The 19,229-nt window shown below is 43.1% G+C and overlaps 1 protein-coding gene across 8 annotated transcripts in view; it reads left to right on the forward strand.

Annotated features, from left to right (window-relative positions):
• Positions 1-18,417, forward strand: part of CCDC93 (CCC complex scaffolding subunit CCDC93) — a 63,205-nt gene extending 44,788 nt beyond the window's left edge. For all 8 annotated transcript variants that reach the window (XM_084808309.1, XM_084808258.1, XM_084808263.1 and 5 more), the window contains 5 exons: positions 6,475-6,557; positions 11,158-11,195; positions 14,229-14,313; positions 15,657-15,770; positions 16,418-18,417. In XM_084808309.1, coding sequence (XP_084664435.1) covers positions 6,475-6,557; positions 11,158-11,195; positions 14,229-14,313; positions 15,657-15,770; positions 16,418-16,471 — 374 coding nt within the window. In that variant the 3' untranslated portion in view covers positions 16,472-18,417. The remainder of the gene's footprint in view (positions 1-6,474; positions 6,558-11,157; positions 11,196-14,228; positions 14,314-15,656; positions 15,771-16,417) is intronic.
• The last annotated feature ends 812 nt before the right edge of the window (positions 18,418-19,229 follow it).

Genomic DNA, 19,229 nt, shown 5'->3' on the forward strand with positions numbered 1-19,229 from the left:
GTGTGCAGTCTGCTAAGCTGCTTAGATAAACAGTCTGCATTTAAGAAAATAAATACAGATTGCTCTTCTTAAAGCAAGCCTGTTTATACTGCCGCTAGGTAAAATTCCCCATAGCTGCAGTGGAATATCAGGACTGGCCCCACCGCTGATCAGGTAATGTAATGTGGAGCATTCATATGTGCATCCAGTCCCTGCTACTCTTCCCCTTCAGTAAAAGGAGGGAATACCGGGCAGTATCCAGTGCTACCTTTGTGCCAGCGGGACACGTCACTGGGCCAGTGGGAAGCTAGTGCTTCCTAAAGCACTCAGAAACGAACCAAAATGCTCATTTCCAGAACGGAACAGGTCAGCGAAGCTAGCAGAAGGGAGCTGTGCTGACCTGTCCCGCTCTGGAAACGAGCGTGCCAGCTCGTTTCCAGGATTGCTGTGGGAAGTGCCGGCTTCCCATTGCTCTGGCAGTGGGTCTCACTGGTGCAACACATACAGGAGAGGCACAGTGGCAGCTTTGGAGCTGCCCACATAGGTGCACGCAAACACATGTATGCATGCATATACCTCTGTACGTATCTGCAATGGGAAGCAAGGTGGGAGAGCCTTGCAAGCCCCACTGGCCCAGTATACTCTGAGGGCTGTGGACTAGCCCACACTCACCTACTAAGTGGCTGGGAACCCCCTTGAGCAGCGACATCAGGATCTTTGGAGAGGCTCTTCTGTTCAGTATTCAGTGACGACTGGTGTGTAAGATGACAAGGGCCCCCTTCGTAGCTGTTCCCCAAATGCTGACTACTCAGGTGGTGAAGCTCTTTGTTCCTGGAGGACCTCCTCATGAGACATGATGTCCAAACAAAAAAGTGGAGCAGACACAGGTCGCTTGCATAGAAGAAATCAAAAGAGAAACTGCTTTCAGCAAGGTTCTTCTTGGCTCAGGTACCCAGATGAAAAACCACCCCAACATGGGTGTGACAAGAACAAAGAACCCTTTGTTCTTGTCCTCCATCTTCTGCCTGCAGCAGTTTGGTCCATTCGTTCACCTTGTTTCCTTCCTTCATGTTCCTTTTGTTGGCTGAGTTTCTCCCAGTTGCCCTCCAGTGGCACTACTAGATGTGAGGAGTGGAAAGAAGAGGAGCTAAGAGCTCATCCAGGGTACTAAAGTTCTCTGTTGTTTGTGTGCGTTTGTAAAGTCCAGTAGACACGTTCAGAATTTTAGTAGCACACAACAAAATTTAGGAGGTTCGCTGCCTATACAGTTGAGTTATAGGGTGTTTAGCAGCTGCTTGCCTTGGATGAATTATTTCTTGCAATTCATAGAATAGTAGGGTTGGAAGGAGCCTACAAGACCATCGAGTCCAACCCCCTGCTCAATGCAGGAATCCAAGTCAGAGCATCCCTGACAGATGGCTGTCCAGCCTCGTCTTGAATGCCTCCAGTGTGGGAGAGCCCACCACCTCCCTAGGTCATTGGTTCCATTGTCATATTGCTCTAACAGTCAGGAAGTTTTTCCTGATGTTCAGCCGGAATCTGGCTTCTTGTAACTTGAGCCCATTATTCCATGTCCTGCACTCTGGGATGATTGATTGATTGATTGTATTTTTATCCCACTCCTCAGCCAAAAAAGGCTCCTGGAGCGGCTTACATTCAATGAACAAAGAAGACAGTCAAGAAGAGATCCTGGCTTTCCTCTCTGTGACAACCTTTCAAGTAGTTGAAGAGCGCTATCATATCTCCCCTCAGTCTTCTCTTCTCAAGGCTAAACATGCCCAGTTCTCTCAGTCTCTCTTCATAGGGCTTTGTTTGCAGTCCCCTGATCATCTTTGTTGCCCTCCTCTGAACCCTCTCCATCTTGTCTGCATCCTTCTTAAAAGTGCGGTGCCCAGAACTGGACACAGTACTCCAGATGAGGCCTAACCAGTGCTGAGTAGAGGGGGACTAGTACTTCCCAGGAGTTGGAAGCTATGCTTCTATTAATGCAGCCCAAAATAGTATTTTTTTTTTTTTTGTAGCCACATCACATTGTTGGCTCATATTCAGCTTGTGATCAACAACAATTCCAAGATCCTTCTCGCTTGTAGTGTTGTTGAGCCACGTATCCCCCATCTTGTAACTGTGCATTTGGTTTCTTTTTCCTAGGTGCAGAACTTGGCATTTATCCCTATTAAATGTCATTCCGTTGTTTTCTGCCCAGCGCTCCAGTCTATCAAGATCACTTTGAATTTTGTTTCTGTCTTCCAGGGTATTAGCTATCCCGCCCAATTTTGTGTCATCTGCAAATTTGATCAGCATTCGCTGCACCTCCTCCTCCAAGTCATTAATAAAAATGTTGAAGAGCACTGGGCCCAGGACTGAGCCCTGTGCTACCCCGCTTGTTACCTCTCCGCAGTTTGAGAAGATCCCATTGAGAAGCACTCTTTGAGTCCGATTCTGTAGCCAACTGTGGATCCACCGGATCGTTGTTTCATCTAGCCCACTTTGAGCTAGTTTGCTGATCAGGATATCATAGGGCACTTGAAAGCTTTGCTGAAGTCAAGGTATATTATGTCCACAGCATTCCCACAATCCACAAGGGAGGATACCTGATCAAAAAATGAGATCAGATCTGTCTGGCAGGATTTGTTCTTGACAAGTCCATGTTGGCTTCGAGTAAACACTGCATTGTTTTCAAGGTGCTTACAGATGGATTGCTTTATCATCTGCTCCAGAATTTTCCTAGGGATTGATGTCAGACTGACTGGTCTGTAGTTCCCAGGTTCCTCCTTTTTACCCTTTTTGAAGGGACAACATTAGCCCTCCTCCAGTCATCTGGCACTTCACCCATCCTCCATGATTGCTCAAAGATAATAGCCAGTGGCTCTGAGAGTTCTTCTGTCAGTTCCTTTATTACTCTAGGGTGCAGTTCATCTGGCCCAGGAGATTTGAACTCATTCAAAGTAATTAGGTGTTCCTTGACCATATGCCCATCGATCTCAAGCTGCAATCCTGCCCCTTCAGCCTGTACTTCGCCTTTGCCAGGGGGATCATAGACCCTCTTTTGAGAGAAGACTGAGCCAAAGTAGGAATTGAGCACTTCTGCCTTTTCCTTGTCAACTGTTATAATTCTGCCATCCTTATTTAATAGTTGAACCACCATTTCTTTCCTCTGTCTTTTACTATGCACATAGCTGAAGAAAGCCTTTTTGTTGTTTTTAGCATCCCTCGCTAACCTCAGCTCGTTCTCAGCTTTAGCCTTCCTGACGCCATCCCTGCAATTCTGTGCTACCTGCCTGTACTCTTCCTTTGTTGCTTGGCCTTCTTTCCACTTCCTATATGTGTCCTTTTTTGTTTTCAGCTCATCTCTAAGCTTTTTGTGAAGCCACATTGGCTTCTTCTGTTGTCTTCCACCATTTTTTCTTGTTGGAATTGTTTGTAATTGTGCCTTGAGAATTTCGTTTTTAAAAAACTCTCACCCATCTTGGACTCCTTTTCTCGTTAAAGTCGCTTGCCATGGGACCTTACCGATCATTGTTCTGAGTTTATTAAAATCAGCTTTTTTAAAATCCAGGGTACAGGTTTGGCTACACTTGGCTTTTGCTTCCTTTAGCACCAAGAACTCAAGTATAACCTGGCCGCTTTCCCCCAGAGTTCCTGTAACTGCTACTTTGCCCATTAAGTCATCTCTTTTGGTTAGGATCAAGTCAAGGATAGCCGATTCTCTAGTTCCTACCTCTAGTTTCTGTAGGAAGAAGTTATGCGCCACACAAGTCAGGAATTTCCTGGAAGGGCCATGTTTTGCAGAATTTGTCTCCCAACAAATATCAGGGAAATTGAAGTCCCCCATTACTACTACATCATGTTTCCTTGAAACCTTGGCTATTTGCTTTTCAAAAGTTTCATCCTCGTCTTCTCCTTGATTGGGTGGCCGGAAGTAGACTCCGACCACCATGTTCCTTTTATTCTTTGCTGCATTTATTTTAACCCAGATGCTCTCGATGGGGCTACCAAGCTCATCCTCTTGTATTTCTGTGCAGAGATAAGTATTTTTAACAAATAGTGCAATTAATCTCTTTGCTTCAAGTAAGGCTGAAGTATTATTAAGTATGGAAGGGAGGAAAGGCTCGATCCCTTTATTTATTTTATTACATTTATATCCCACCTTTCTTCCACCATGGAACTCAAGGTGGCTATAAGTGGTACCCAAGTAGTCTGCCCTCAAAACACTGGCCAGACCCAAACCTTTCTTAACCATCTCCAGAAATTTATACAGTTACAGGATTTTGTCATGCAGTCATGAGGACTAGGAACTGCCTTTGAGTTAGACATTTAACTAAGATTACCCATGCAAGCGGCGGCAGAAGTGGCTGCTGCCGCTTGGGTAGTCAGACCTGGAATTTGTCTATGTCCATTATTCTTATAGAAGTTGTGTTTTGTACGCCGAGGAATCGGCATGTTGCAATTGTTATATGACCCCCAGATACTCACTGGAAAATTTAGGGTTTCGTGGACTATTGGCTCTTGTTTTTGCTTTGTTTTTAAAAAAACAAATGTCTAGTCCTTATAGTTAGTGTGTGCATTTGTGCTGGCAAAAAATTAGCAATGTGTTCCTCTGTATTGAACAAAGTGTTTCCATCACTGCTGCTACACCCCCAGCCTGAATTGTTGCTAGTATACAATAGTAATTTGTCATTTCGTTGTTTTTCTCCCAAAAGTCTACTTGGTGTATGTGTGTGTATCCATGCTGATGCTTTATCAGTAGCTAAAGCAAAATAATAGATGGGCTTTACCTCTGTTCAGTACCATTAATAGCTATAAAGAGTGTTCTGTGTCAGAAAGTGCATTACCTCTCTTTAGACTGGAACCATTGTTGTATCACTGCCCCAGCCATGCTTAATGTAGTGAATTGATGGTTTAGGAGAATTCTACCTTTTGCCTGCCTGATGTATGCTAAACGAGCATTGCAAATCATTTAGAATAACCCTTTTTGCTTTACAAGCTGAAATCCTGTCACTTCAATAAATTTATGTGAGCTACAATTCACAGAATGTTGGTTTTATGTTAAGATATATTGCCTGGCTTTTCTAGGCTGGCTGAGTACCTGGGAGTGTGTTCTTTCCATCCCTGTGTTTTTATAACGTGTTGAAAACTTAAAAGAACCTTGGCAAAACCATTTGGCTGGGATCTAAAGATGCTTGTGCGTGCTCTCACAGTGCTTCCCCAGAGTTGGAGGATATTTTGTCAGTTTTACCTTTTCTGTGGAATGCCAGCTCAGAGGATCCCCCAAGTGTTGGGAGTGATTTTACAAGAGGAGCTGGGGGGAGGGGGAATATAGGGGGAGAGGTGAATATGTAAGGCTTTGTACTTTTCTATTAAGTTAAGCCTGTAAGTTTTCCCCTTCATATCCAAATCCCATCACCCCCATGACTGCTTTTGCCTGCCACCAAGGGTACTAAGGAGAGAGTCTTTTCAGTGGTGGCCCCGCACCTCTGGAATCATCTTCCATCAGGACCCCTTCATCACAAGTCTTCAGGAAAGCTCTGTGGCCCTTCCTGTTTTTGTTGACCACATAATCTCTGGTCTTCCGGTTTTATTGGGGTAATCTGTTTTTATAGTGTTTTATAGTATTTTATTGTATATTTATTTGTTACTTTTGTATTTTTTTTTAATCCTGTACACTGCCTCGAGAGGGTTGTACCCTTAAAGGTGGGCTAAAAATAATTTTAAATGAGAGAGAGAGAGAAAGGAAGAGAAAGAGAGAGAGAGAGAGAGAGAGAGAGAGAAAGACAGACAGACAGACAGATAGATAGATAGATATCGGGAATTTCCATTGTGATTCCCATATAGTCTGACCCTTAGATGGCCTCAAGCTGTAGTAGGTGTTAGAGTGGGTGCTTCTAATATTTCAGTCAGTGGACTACTTGTGACTTTAATATTGGATTTCTTTAATAATGTTTTTATGAAGGTTTGAAAATTGTGTAGAGCAGCCTTCCCCAACCCAGTGCCCTCCAGATGTTTTAAGTGGCAAGTCCCATCATCCCTGACCTTTGGCCATGCTGACTGGGGATGATGGGAGTTGAAGTCCAAAATGTCTGGAGGGTACTGGGTTGGGGAAGGCTGTTTGAGAGTCTGCGGAATAGGTAGGATTTAAACATAAACATTAAAAAGACAACAATAAAAAACTCTTGTGAGAGAGATTAGATTTGGACATTGCAGAAGCCAAGGGGAACACTAAGAGGGCCATTAATGAAACTGGTGTAGGAGCAACAACATACATAAGGAAAAGTTCTGAGGCTGCAGTCCTGAACACAAGTTTCAGGGAGCAAGTCCCACTGAAATCAGTAAACATACACATGGTTGCGCTCTACTTATGTCCAGAAAGGGCTGTTCATCTTAATGTTGTACAAGCTAAGTATCATATAGGTTTGGGGCGAAGGGTTTTAGACCCACTGTGTACTGCTGTATTTTTGTTTGTGTTTTGCTTGGCCAAAATCTTTTAATTGTTTGCAGTATCAGCAACTCACAAAGAAACCAAGCAGTTCTTTACCCTCTATAACACCCTGGATGATAAGAAGGTGTATTTGGAAAAAGAGGTAAGCTGCTGGTGTTGTATTTATTTACAGTATTTTACTGTAATATGTTTATTTGGTGCTAAATGCAAAGCAGTGGTAAAGATAAATATTGTGCTAAATGTAACATTCATATGAGGGGTTTTTTTGTATTAATGGAACTCTGGAGGATATATTTGGGTTGATCTTTCCTTCTGTGTTTTATATATTTTGACATTTTTCTTAAGGTTGATTTTTTTTTGTTAAAGACCACACAGTGCTTGAGTGTGTTTATAGAATAGCTTAGCATAGGTAGGATGTCTTCTCTTGCTCATTTTACCCGTGAGTTTTTGCAAAAACTAAATATTATTTTGCTGCAAAAAAGAGACAGATGAGAGCAAAGCCAGACGCACACACTAAGGGGATGCTCCTTAGTGAGAGAGAGCCATTATTTCTGTAATTGCAGTATAGTTAAAATATTCATTACCTGTTATTTTCCTTGAGAAGATATGGCAGCACTGATAATGCAGCTATTTGAAAATAATCTTTGGAGAATTCAGTGGAAAATTGTAGAAAAACTGCTCTGATGTCTGCTTCCGTATGGAGAATTATGCATTCCAATTTCATGCTAGAAATTAGGGGTGTTTCCAGATGAGGTTATTGTGCTATCACACTGCCTTGTTTACAAAATTGTATAGGGGGATCCAGACATCGTCATCTTCAGTTTGTAGCCCTCCCATGCTTTACCACCACCTCTTTCATCTTTTGTTCTTATTCGAAAGAAAAATCTATTAAGGAGAAAGAGGGAATAGTTCAATAGTGCCTCTTGATTATTAGTGCTAGGAGCCCTCCATCTGTAGGTACCTTGACTGCGTTTTTAAAATATATATAAGCCAGATACTCTTCTCATAAAAAGAGAGCTTTGGCCTATTTAAAGTGGAATGGATCCAGAGATCCTGCTCGGCATACTCTTCCAGTGAGCGGATCTGCACTGTTCCCCACCCCCAAAATGTATTTATTTCAACATAAAGGCCACTGTGGAAGATCCCTTCCCTACACTGTTGAGCCAATTTTGGAGGACGAATGCAGATAGGGAGGAAATTGGCAAATCCCCCTCCAAGAGCAGATGTAGGATCTCTGGATCCAAGAGCAGTATATTGCTGCATTAGCATGTTCTATTTTTGTTTGTTTGTTTTAGTGCTCTGCTTTGGTGCTTTGGATGAACACATAGGAATAGATCGCCAAAGGTTCAGTAGCCTTTGAATTTCAACAACTAGCCCAAAGTCCTCTTTTACTTTCTTTAAAAATCCAACCCTCATGCAGATTTGTCAAATGTGTCCAGCCTTGAAGTGAGACTAGAAGTCTGAAAGAAGCATGGGGTGGTAGGGATGGGTGATACTCCTTAAGTCCTTTATTTTGGCCTAATGCAGGGGCAGGCAACCTTTTGGGGCCGAGGGTACGTCTGGAAATTTGAGAAACTGTCCTGGGCACAACCACAAAATGGGTACTCTGGGTGGGCATGGCTATTCACAAGGACAAGTAACCTGCCCAGAGGCGTTCATAGGAAATTAAGACAGCAGCAGCTAGAGGCTCCCACTTCATTTTGAAGCAATCTCAGCTGCCAGTAAGAAAATATACAAATGTTTTTAAATAAACATTGGGCATAGGGTGTCTCAGTGGGCATCAGAGAAGGTGTCTGGCCATGGGCACCACACCGCCTACCCCCTGGCCTAGCGAGAGAACCAGCCAAACTTCCTGTTGCTTCGCATGCCTCTTGTACACCTTTGTCCTGACACCTGATGAACTCATGGTGCTCCGTGATTTCGGTACCTCCTGAACCGGCTTCATCAGTTAATTGCAAATTCCGGGAGAAAAGCAAGTCAGCTGGAAGAACGTGTCTTGTGTGACCAAGTGGAGCAAGGGAGACGCAGCAGGTTGGATCCTGAGCTGTGCACCTTTAAGGACTTTGCACCTTTAACTTCCTTCTGCAGTCCTTTGAGAGTCAGGGTATCGTATGGAACGGTGTGGGATGTGGTGCAGAGAGCTGCTGAGATACCAGGCAGGGGCTTGGAAGAAATGGTGCCTCCCCCTTGCACATGTGCAAGTGCCCTTGACCCCAGTTGTGGCAGTGGGCGGGAGGGGGGCATCACAAGGCAATTAGGTGGCTAGTTTGGAGTGCATAGGTCAAATCGGACAGTAAATTCTAATGTGGGCCTCCTCATGCTTCAAGGCTTTTGCTAAAACAGTGCAGATATGAATCTGCCTTTACACCGACTCAGTTGGTCCATCTCTCCCAGTTTTGAGGCAGCAGTTCTCCAAGGCCATGCCTTGGGTAGAGTTAAGGATAGGGATGTGCGAGAATTTCATTTAAGCTCGCAAGTCATGTGAACCTGTCCCGTTCGCAACTTCAGACATGAGCAGGAGCGCATGTTCTCCGAAAACGTTTTAGAATTCCCAAGCTTGTGTTCACGCTCGTATTTTTGCAAAAATGCTCATTTTCATGCTTCACTCTGTAGGGAAAAGTGTGCATTTGAGTGCGCTCTTTTTAGAAATGTGCATTTTCCCCATTTGAAATGCGCAATTTTCCCATTCGAGCAAAGCAAAAAAAAGAGCACAAACACAGGAAATGAGGCTAGCAAAGCTTCAGAGAATCACGGCCATCACAAAAACTGCTTTGTTTACCCATCCCTATTTAAGGATGTGATGGCCCTGTTGAATTTGGCAGTGTGTTTCTCCATGTCAGTGGAGGGGTTTTGGTTCTTTTTTCAACCAGTGATCATTGAGACTTGCCATGGCTTGAATTGTTGTGCTGGGCGAACAGATAACCGCAATCGTTTCCAGCAGCTGTTGTAGCACAAGAAGAGGCCTCACCTAATCTTATGCTCTGCACAGCAGGGCACAGGATAATGATCTAAACTTGTATTGATATTTAAAACAGCCAAGTGGTTCTTTGGCACAGAAGCAGGATAGATCCGTGAAAATGTTCTAGTTCTTAAATGTACTCAGCATTATGCTCGTTATATAAGGATTAATGAGAGAAATTATAACTGCGGCGTGGGTGCACCTTATCTTGGTGTAACAAGATTAATTATTCCGTGAAAGATTTAACAGCTTCAAGATGGAAGTTCTTTCTTGTACTGGGCATTCTGAATTGGTGTGGCATCCACAGGCAGATACTGGGAGGACTTTGAGGGTCAGGGTGGGTGGCACAACTGTGATGGCAACATTAAATTCTGGTGCTACTTGGCACCTCTTCCTAAGTGTTTTTCGTCAGGAGAGGCATTTCACTACTGCTGTCTGATCTCAGCCTTGGAAGAAAAGAAAATGTTATGGATGTCAATTTGTTTTACTAAGAAATCACTCAACTGAGCCTGCTGTGGCAGACTCCCTTGAGTAATTTCTTAGTAAAACAAAAGGGGGCCGCGGTGGCTTAGTGGTTAAGACGCTGAACTGCAGACAGGAAGGTTGGCAGGACAGCAGTTCGAGACCCAAGTGCTGCGTGACGGAGTGAGCTCCCGTCTTCAGTCCCAGCTCCTGCCAACCTAGCAGTTCGAAAGCAAGAAATTGCAAGTAGATAAATAGGTACCACTTCAGCGGGAAAGGTAGCAGCGTTCCGTGCACCTCGGTGTTGAGTCGTGCCGGCCACATGACCACGGAAGCGGCTTCGGACAGCGCTGGCTCTTCGGCTTAGAAATGGAGATGAGCACCACCCCCTAGAGTCGGACACGACTGGCTGGGGACACCTTTGCCTTTTTTTTTTTTTAAAACGAACAAAGCTCCTTTAACATCCTATTTTTCTTCCGCCTATGTTCCACGAACCTGTCAGGAGTTTAATGCCCTTGGTGTCTGAATTTACTGTATGTATGTTTGTCTTGTAACCCTGTGGTGGCTGGGTGGGTGGGTGGATGGATAGCCCTATGTAAGTAATATTTCCATTTCTTTGAACTTTTTAAGCCTGTTTTCTGGATTGTTTCCAAGCTGTTTGGGTCAATGAAAGAGAACTGCACTCAGTGTTCAATAATTATATTTATCTAGACGTATATGCTGACTAAGACAACAAAGACTTAGAATATACTCTCCTGAAAGAGGAGAATTTAGTAGGTACATAGTTACTTACGGTGTGTATGTTGTACACTTTATAAACATAGCTAATGCTTCACAAATAGTGCTGACGAGTATTTTGAAAGTCCTCATACAACTGATACAATAAATGTCTGTCCTTTTTTTTATTTTCAGCAATATAAATTCCTTACCAATACACCTTGTGTGTGTAGCACTCTGAATGCACTACTGTTGTTGCTTTTCATGCATTAGTCTTAACTTAGGGCAGCACAGTGGTGGTTCACACGTCCTTGTCCACCACTTGATGATTTCAAGCATGTGTGAAAAAGCTATCACAACCACCAAAAAAGCCTTTCACATAACCTGTGATGTCCTCAAACCCAATGCTTTTGAAGGTTTACACACTCAACTGCCAGTCTAGTCTAAAGTAAAGAGTCTAATGAAGAGTAATCTAGTGCTGCAAAATCAGCATAGTTATGAATAAACCAATTTCATGAACCAATCATATTGCTTGACTGACTTTACACTTAACTTTTTACCAAGGAAACTTGGCATAAAAAATCACCCTTTTTGTCTTTTCCAGGTTAACTTGCTTAATTCAATTCATGACAATTTCCAGCAGTAAGTAGTCCTCCGTTCTCTCCAGTGGGCTCGTAAGAATAACCCTTACTGGCAAAGTTTGGCCATTTCAGCTCCTTATGATGACCAGCCTTGATTTAAGAAATAGTTGCATGCCTTTAAAACATGTAATTAGAGGCCATGGATACTGTGTAGAATGGCTTTAATTTTATTTATTTATAACCAGGTTATCTCATACCACTGTTTTGCTCTGTAATATTTGTTTCAGTTCCTTTTCTCAGGAGCTTTATGATATCATGTTGCTTGCTGTTTTCAAGGGGAAACATATGTTTTTGCCATACACAGGCACATTTTAATGTTCTGGTCTTAAATCTAAGTAGCATTCATATACCTCAGGGGAAATCAGTAGTATTTCACTGAGATCCAGAGAGGTCAGTGTATACATGCTTATTTGTCTTTTTCTAGGAACAGCTCTTTATGCCTCATGGAGACCTGCTCCAGAGGGTTTTCTCACCTTTGGAGCAGCTTTTCAGAGGGCACAGAAGGCTGCCCCTATGCACAATACACTTACCTGGGATTAAGCCCCATTGAAGACAGTTGGAAGTGTAAGATGTGTAATTAACTTCTTTTTTTTCCGAAGACCATATTTTAGGGAGTGAAGCCTACATCCTATCATGCATTCTGAAGAGTTTGCTTATTATTAGCCATGAATTCCTAAGCCTAATGGATTGACTCCTTGAGTAACATATGGACTGATTATTGCATATAACAATAGATGGTAGTTTTTCTTACTGTTCTCATTTCAACCAGGGGCAGGCTAAATCCAAATCTACTGGTAGATCTTTGAGTAATTTGCGGCAGGTCAGCAAGGGTTCCTGGTGTAACCAATGGTCCCAATGGTGTAACCATTGCAACCACAGAAAAGTCTTTTTTCCCTTCCTTACTTAGGCTGCGGAAATCAAGACAGCTTTTTGGGGGGAAGGGGGCAGGGAAATGGGAGAAGATTTGTGTGTGACAGGATTTTTGTGTGAGCTCAGGTTTAGAACCAAAAAGAAATTCCTGGGCTGAGCATGTGATCAGGCATATTGTTTTACAATTCCATGCCTCGGCTTGCTAAGCCACTATTTTGTATCTGGCTCTGGTTGGTGACCTTGGAGATGTAGTGAAACATAAAGTACAGTCAGAGCCAGAAATATTGGAACAAGGATAACTGTTTTGGCAGTTGGCCTCCGTACACCACCACATTGAAGTTGAAAGGAAACACACCCAGATGGGAGCGAAGTCAGGACTTTCGGCTGTAATTCCAGGGGTTTGACAAAAGTGGGACACTAACCATTCAGGAAGTACAGCCAGTGGCATGCACACACACCCATCGTTGGTGGCTCATAAGTAATGGAACAAATGGCTGACAAGCAGCTGCATGGCCAGGTGTGGCCTGTATCCTGGGCACCCCATGACCAATCAAGCAGATAAAAGGCCTGGAGGTGGTTCTGAGTGTTACATTTGCATTTGGTAGCTGTTCACTGGAACTCCCAACATGAGGTCCAAAGAGGTGTCCATGCGAGTGAAGGAGGCCACCATTAGGCTGAGGAAACAACATAAACCCATCAGAGAGATAGCAAAAACAGTGGGAGTGGCCAATACAATTTTGGAACATCCTGAAAAAGAAGGAATTAACTGGCAAGCTCAGCAACAGCAAAAGGCCTGGCAGACCACGGAAGACAACTAAAGTGGATGACCGCAGAATTCTGCTGATGGTGAAGAGGAACCCTCGCGCAACATCTAGCCAGGTCAAGAACGCTCTTGAGGAGGTAGGCATGTCATTGTCAATATCTACAGTCAAGAGACGGCTTTATGAATGTAAATACAGAGGCTTCACAACAAGGTGCAAACCACTGGTGACGCTCAAGAACCGAAAGGCTAGATGAGCCTTTGCCAGCAAACACCTAAAAAAGCCTGCCCAGTTCTGGAATAAGATTCTTTGGACTGATGAAACCAAGATGAACTTGTACCAGAATTATGAGAAAAGTATGGAGAAGGAAAGGAATAGCTCATGATCCAGAGCATACCACATCATCTATCAAACATGGTGGAGGCAGTGTTATGGCATGGGCATGTATGGCTGCCAGTGGAACCGGATCACTGGTGTTTATTGATGACTTGACTGCTGATAAAAGCAGCAGGACGAATTCTGAAGTATATAGGGCTATACTTTGTGTATACTTTCTGCTCAGATTCAGCCGAATGCTGCCAAACTGATCGGACGCCGCTTCATATTGCAGATGGATAATGACCCCAAACATACAGCAGAAGCTACCCAAGAGTTTCTCAAGGCAAAGAAGTGGGATGTTCTTCAGTTGCCAGGTCAGTCACCTGATCGCAACCCAATAGAGCGTGCTTTTCACTTACTGAAGACAAGACTGAAGGCAGAAAGACCCACAAACAAGCAGCAGCTGAAGGCAGCTGCAGTAAAGGCCTGGCAAAGCATCTCGAGGGAGGAAACTCAGCATTGGGTCATGTCCATGGGTTCCAGACTTCAGGCAGTCATTGACTGCGAAGGATTTTCATCCAGGTATTAAAGGTGATTCTTAAGTTTGAAAGGATGTTGGTTTGTTCCATTACTTATGGTTTGTTCCATTACTTATGTGTATGCCACTGCCTGTCCTTCCTGAATGGTTAGTGCCCCACTTTTGTCAAACCCCTTGAATTACAGCTGAAACTCCTGACTTCGCTCCCATCTGGGTGTGTTTCCTTTCAACTTCAATGTGGTGGTGTACAGAGGCCAACTGCCAAAACAGTTATCCTTGTTCCAATATTTCTGGCCCTGACTATATCCCGTAAGCTTAAAGTCTGCCCGGCCTTGATTTTAACTGTACATTACAATAGGAAAAGGATCTGTGAATATAACATTTTTTCCAGGCTCTAATCTCAGCCAACTGCATTCTGGTTTCTATTTTTCTATCCGTCATCTGCAAGCAAAGTTTGACTTCCAAGGCATATCTTGAAAGTCATCCGTAAAGGAAGTCATTACTTCTTTTAACACTCTCTCGCCATTGGTACCCATTCTCCTTTCAGAGCCATGACATCTTCTAGTACTCGAGACCAGTTTCTGCGACAGATGGAGCAGATCGTAGAAGGAATCAAACAGAATCGAATGAAGGTCAGAACATTTCCTTTTCACAGACATTTGGTGTTTTCTGAGACTTCAGTAGAATTTTTAAAATCTGTGCGATAAGGTGCAAATGACTGAACATCTGGTAGATGCTTTCATTCCTTGCTGCTACACTGTCCTCTTTCTCCTCTAAATATGAACATACCGTAACATTGCAACATTTCAAATAGAACCAGATTATTAGGGTGAAGACGCACCTGCATGCCAGGCGTGGTGCGAGTGGTTTGCTTGCACATTGTCTCCCCTGGATATCAGTACCTTGGAATGCAGCAAATGCATATTCTTTCACAACACATCCTTCATTTGTTAAAACACATGCATAATTCTGGCAGGGACAGGAATTAAGCAAGATTTAGCTATTTTTCTCTGCCAGAAATTCCTTCCAGTATTCCTTCAAACCTCTTCTTTTACCTGGTCTTCACAACTTTATTCACAGAGAACCAGAGACCTGGTTTGCATGATCAAAACAGCCCACAGTGGGTTGTTTAAGCCACAGTGGGCTGTGGCGTGTGCCAGGTGGGATTTGCGTATTCATTGCCCAGCCACGGCTTGTCATGTTGTGCAACCCTGGGGACTGTGGGTTATGCAAAGGTTGTTGCATGACATGACGAGCCACGGCTGGGCATTGAATATGCAAATCCCACCCAGCACAAACCGCAGCCCACCATGGCTTAAACAACCCACGGTGGGCTGTTCAGTTGTGCAAACCAGTCCATTTTCTTTCTTCAAAGAAATCCTTCAATGAAATTTCAGTGATGGAGAGCAAACACTTTTAGATGTACTGTAGTGTTCTTTATAACAGCATTCCATGCACCTTGGTGTTCAGTCATGCCAGCCACATGACCACGGAAGCGTCTTCAGACAGCGCTGGCTCTTCGGGTTAGAAATGGAGATGAGCACCACACCCTAGAGTCGGACATGACTGGTTGGGGACACCTTTACCTTTTTAGTGTTCTTTACTTATTTTTAGGTAATAAATTTTGGGTAGGAGGGATGACTTCTCCCTTTGCCAGAGACTCTAAGGAGAGGGCAAATCTCACAATTCTTTTGACTTTCTGGATTTTAGGCAAGAGCTTCAAGTAAAATTACTACAGGGATGACTTGACTTCAGGCAGCATCACTTTTTAATCTTTTGATGACTGAACTTTTCACTAGGGTATACTCCAAATATGCTTTCCCTATCTGAAGAAGTATGCATGCAGGGTGCTGCAAGACTTTTTTTAAGGGAAAACCCACTGGATTTAGTTTGTGTTTGCTCATTAGTTGTTTAGATGCAGTTGCTCTGCACTACATGGCATCTTAACTCTTTTGCCCCTTGTAATTATCAACAGATGGAGAAGAAAAAGCAAGAAAACAAAATGAGAAGGGACCAGTTAAATGATGAATACCTGGAGCTACTAGAGAAACAGAGGCTTTACTTCAAAACAGTCAAAGAATTTAAAGAGGTAAAAGGGGAGAGGTGGTGGTAGACAGTTTATATGCAGAGAGAATCTGTCTCAAATATTATCCTGTACATTGGGTAGGCAGAAGGTAGCTGCTCTCCAGATGTTTTGGACTTCAGCTCCCAGCATTCCTTACCATTGGCCATACTGACAGGGGCTTCTGGGAATTAAAGTCCAAAACATCTGGGGATCTACCTTCTGCCCACCCCTGCTGTGCATGATAATGGTGGCTTGAGAACACATTCCTAGATAGGGGTGATTATGGGCAGGGTTTTGTGATGTTTCACTGTGTGTTTTTTCTCATGTTCTAGCACTGTAAGTTTGCAGGGATGATGGAAATGAACAGAACAGAATTGTTGGTAGCTGAAAGCTAAAAGCAATCAGAGAGATTGCATCACTTTTCAGATACCCTGTTGCTTTCCAACATGATTCATGTGGCCAATCACAACCCCTTTACAAAACTTCCCCCTTTGAACCATTAATAGATTCCACCTACCTTACATATCCCGGTATCTATGGAAAGTGTTGAAAACAGGTAGCTGGTGCTTATTTCTGAGTAGCTATGTATAGGATTGCATTATTAGTATCATTTAGCTAGATGTCTTCTTTTTTAATGTTTAAAGCTTCCATTTGTTTTTTTGTATCAACAGGAATGCCGCAAAAATGAAATGCTTCTCTCCAAGTTAAAAGCCAGGTGTTCTTGAAGAAATTCAGACAGTGGTTCTTTTTTATGATTGAGTTCATCATTTTCTACACACTTTTTTCATTTTGATCCATCCAGTGACTAGGATTTATTAATTATAAAAATATAACGCAGTATAGTATCAGCTGGGTATTACCTTATTTGATTTCTTGTGTGTATATATATTAAAGACACTAAAGAATGGAATTCTTTCTTACTTTGATTTACCTGTGCATTAGTTAATATTTCAGTAAAAATACACATGCTTTGGAACACATGTATCAAGTTTTTAACAAAAATAAATGAATAAATCAAGATGCATTGAACAAAAGCCCTGGACTTGTTTGGGTTACTTAACATAACGAAGAATGCTTTTTAAACCCTTCCCCCTCCCCAGTTCATAAGAAACAAGACATTTTAGATCACTTTGTTTATACACACACACACACACACACACACACACGCTATTCATTACAGAAACATTTCAGACAATAAAAATCTGAACCGCTTGTCTAAAAGCGATGAGTGCAGAAATTGAGTTTTGCCAACTTCTCTGACAAGCTACAACTTGGGGCTTCCAGACCTCTGCATAGAAACTTACACACACACACGCTGCAGAATTAGATGGCTCCTTCAGGATCTAAATCCTCTCCAAATTCACTTTGGAAGTAATGTGAGTTTTAACTGAAAACTGAAGGGAATTTGAAGGTTAGCCCCTCTGGGCAGCCACAGTTAATGGATTTAACAAGTGGAAATACCTATGCCATATCCAAATGCTATTGTTTCAGAAGTTGGCAGTTAGGCTCCCTTTTGAATCTGGGGGTCTTGTGCAATAAGAACTCTATTGAGCACAAATGGTAGTATCCGGCTTGGTCTCCACTATTTTGTTACATAAAACAAATGTTTATAATATGTTTGCTTCATGACCAAATGATACAGACTGAGATCCAAAATGCTCTGTGAAAAAAACAGAAGACACTTCCAGTTATTCACCAGGGGAAAGGGATATCCTCCAGCGGGGATGCAGAACCTTGGGCCAGGGGCCAAATCTGGCCTGCTGGAGGTCCCAAGAAGCCCTTTCCCCCTAACTACCAATCATTTGGTGGTTTCCTGGCTTTTGTGCAGTTTTTCCCCATTCTATAAAGTTGAAATGCCTAACACTTAGTTAGTGTTAACACTTAGTTACTAGCAGTGAAAGCTTTAAACTACAATATGCTGATCTTTTTGGTTTTTTGACCCTGCCTGCCGCTGGAATGCCACCCGCAGAAGCTTCCCCCAATGGAATTTCGCCCTTTGGCTGAAAGAGGTTTCTGTATCCCCTGTCCTACAGTTTTCCTCACACTGACACATCTGTGTGCACCCCATACACTGTATACCATGCACGGACACGGTATACATCTGGGGCTGCAGGTGTCATAAGGATCTGTGCAATGAGAGTGATGGAAAAGTCCTGGTGCAGACATGATTTTTTTTTAATACAACGCCACGGAGTTTGGGTTTTTTTTTCCTGTAGAGATAGATCAGGGGTTTTTTTAACTGTCCTTCTCTGATCATAGGGGACTGCGAAGTATCCTGAAATATCTACACAAAATACCAACAGTTTAAGGCTTGAGAGTTCCATCTGCATTTAGAATGCCACACAAATGCCATTGGCCATGCTTGCTGGGGATGACGAGAGTTGGAAGTCCAACACATTTGGAGGGCATCTGGTTGAGTAAACTTTCTTTACACTGTAATGAGAAGCTGCTCATTTCAGTCGGAGTTGTGCACTGATTTTAAAATCACTTAAGGTCTCAACTGTATGAAAGCTGATTTATTGTAGTGGCTAAGTGTGCGAGAGCTGGAAAGCCTGTGATCCAAATGTCACCTTAGCCACGTAAAGTTGTTTTAGGCTAGACTTAACACTCTGTCTGAAATACGGGGATAAATAGTGATACTGATGCCAAGTCCAAGCCTGCTATGATTCATGAGATAACGTTAAGTGCTTTGAACACTCAAAAAGGGCTCTCGTGTAGTAATAATAATCATTATTATATTTCTTCCTCCCTCCCACCCGCCCCCAATAAAAAGTGCTTATGCCTTCTTGGTTCTTTAGGTTTCCATGTGATGGTTATTAAGACTCTTCCACCCACAATAACATGCTAGTAAGTCTGTTTTCCACGTCATTTCCCACAGCTGCTATTTAGATATTCTACCTCACCCTCAAATAACTGGAGCTGGTGAAGAGCAGTGGAGAACAGTGTGTACGAAAGAGAGGGTCTTCAATGTCACCTTCCTTTGCTGTTCAGCTGAGGGGATATGCACACATCTCAAGAGCACTTGCTTTGCATGCAGGAAGTCCCAGGTTCAGGCTCTGGTATCTATGGTATAGGACAGGGAAAAACTCAATGGCCAGTTGCTCGGCTAGATGGACCCACGGAGCAGTATCCAAAATGACACGAAGGCTAACCATCTGTGTTGCACTAGCGTACAGGTCCTCTAGCGCAACGCCAATAGCATTAGCGGGCACAACAGGTTTCCTGGGGAATTCCATTGCGCCAGCTAATGTCATTGGCATGGTGCTTGAGGTCCCAGATACTAGTGCAACACAATTTCATTAGCACTCGTGTTGCACTGGATACTTCCTGTGGTCTAACTCAGTATAAGGCAGTTGCCTATATTGGGGTCAGTGCAATACCAGCACTTTCTACGTTTCTCTGTGTGTGTCTGTTTATATCAGGAGTGCAGAACCTCTTTCAGCCCAAGGGTGAACTTTCATTTTGGAAAAGCTTTTGCGGGTA

This window comes from Heloderma suspectum, chromosome 1, assembly GCF_057233095.1.
Source record: "Heloderma suspectum isolate Gila_16-S chromosome 1, 16-S_ref, whole genome shotgun sequence".
Taxonomy (NCBI): domain Eukaryota; kingdom Metazoa; phylum Chordata; class Lepidosauria; order Squamata; family Helodermatidae; genus Heloderma; species Heloderma suspectum.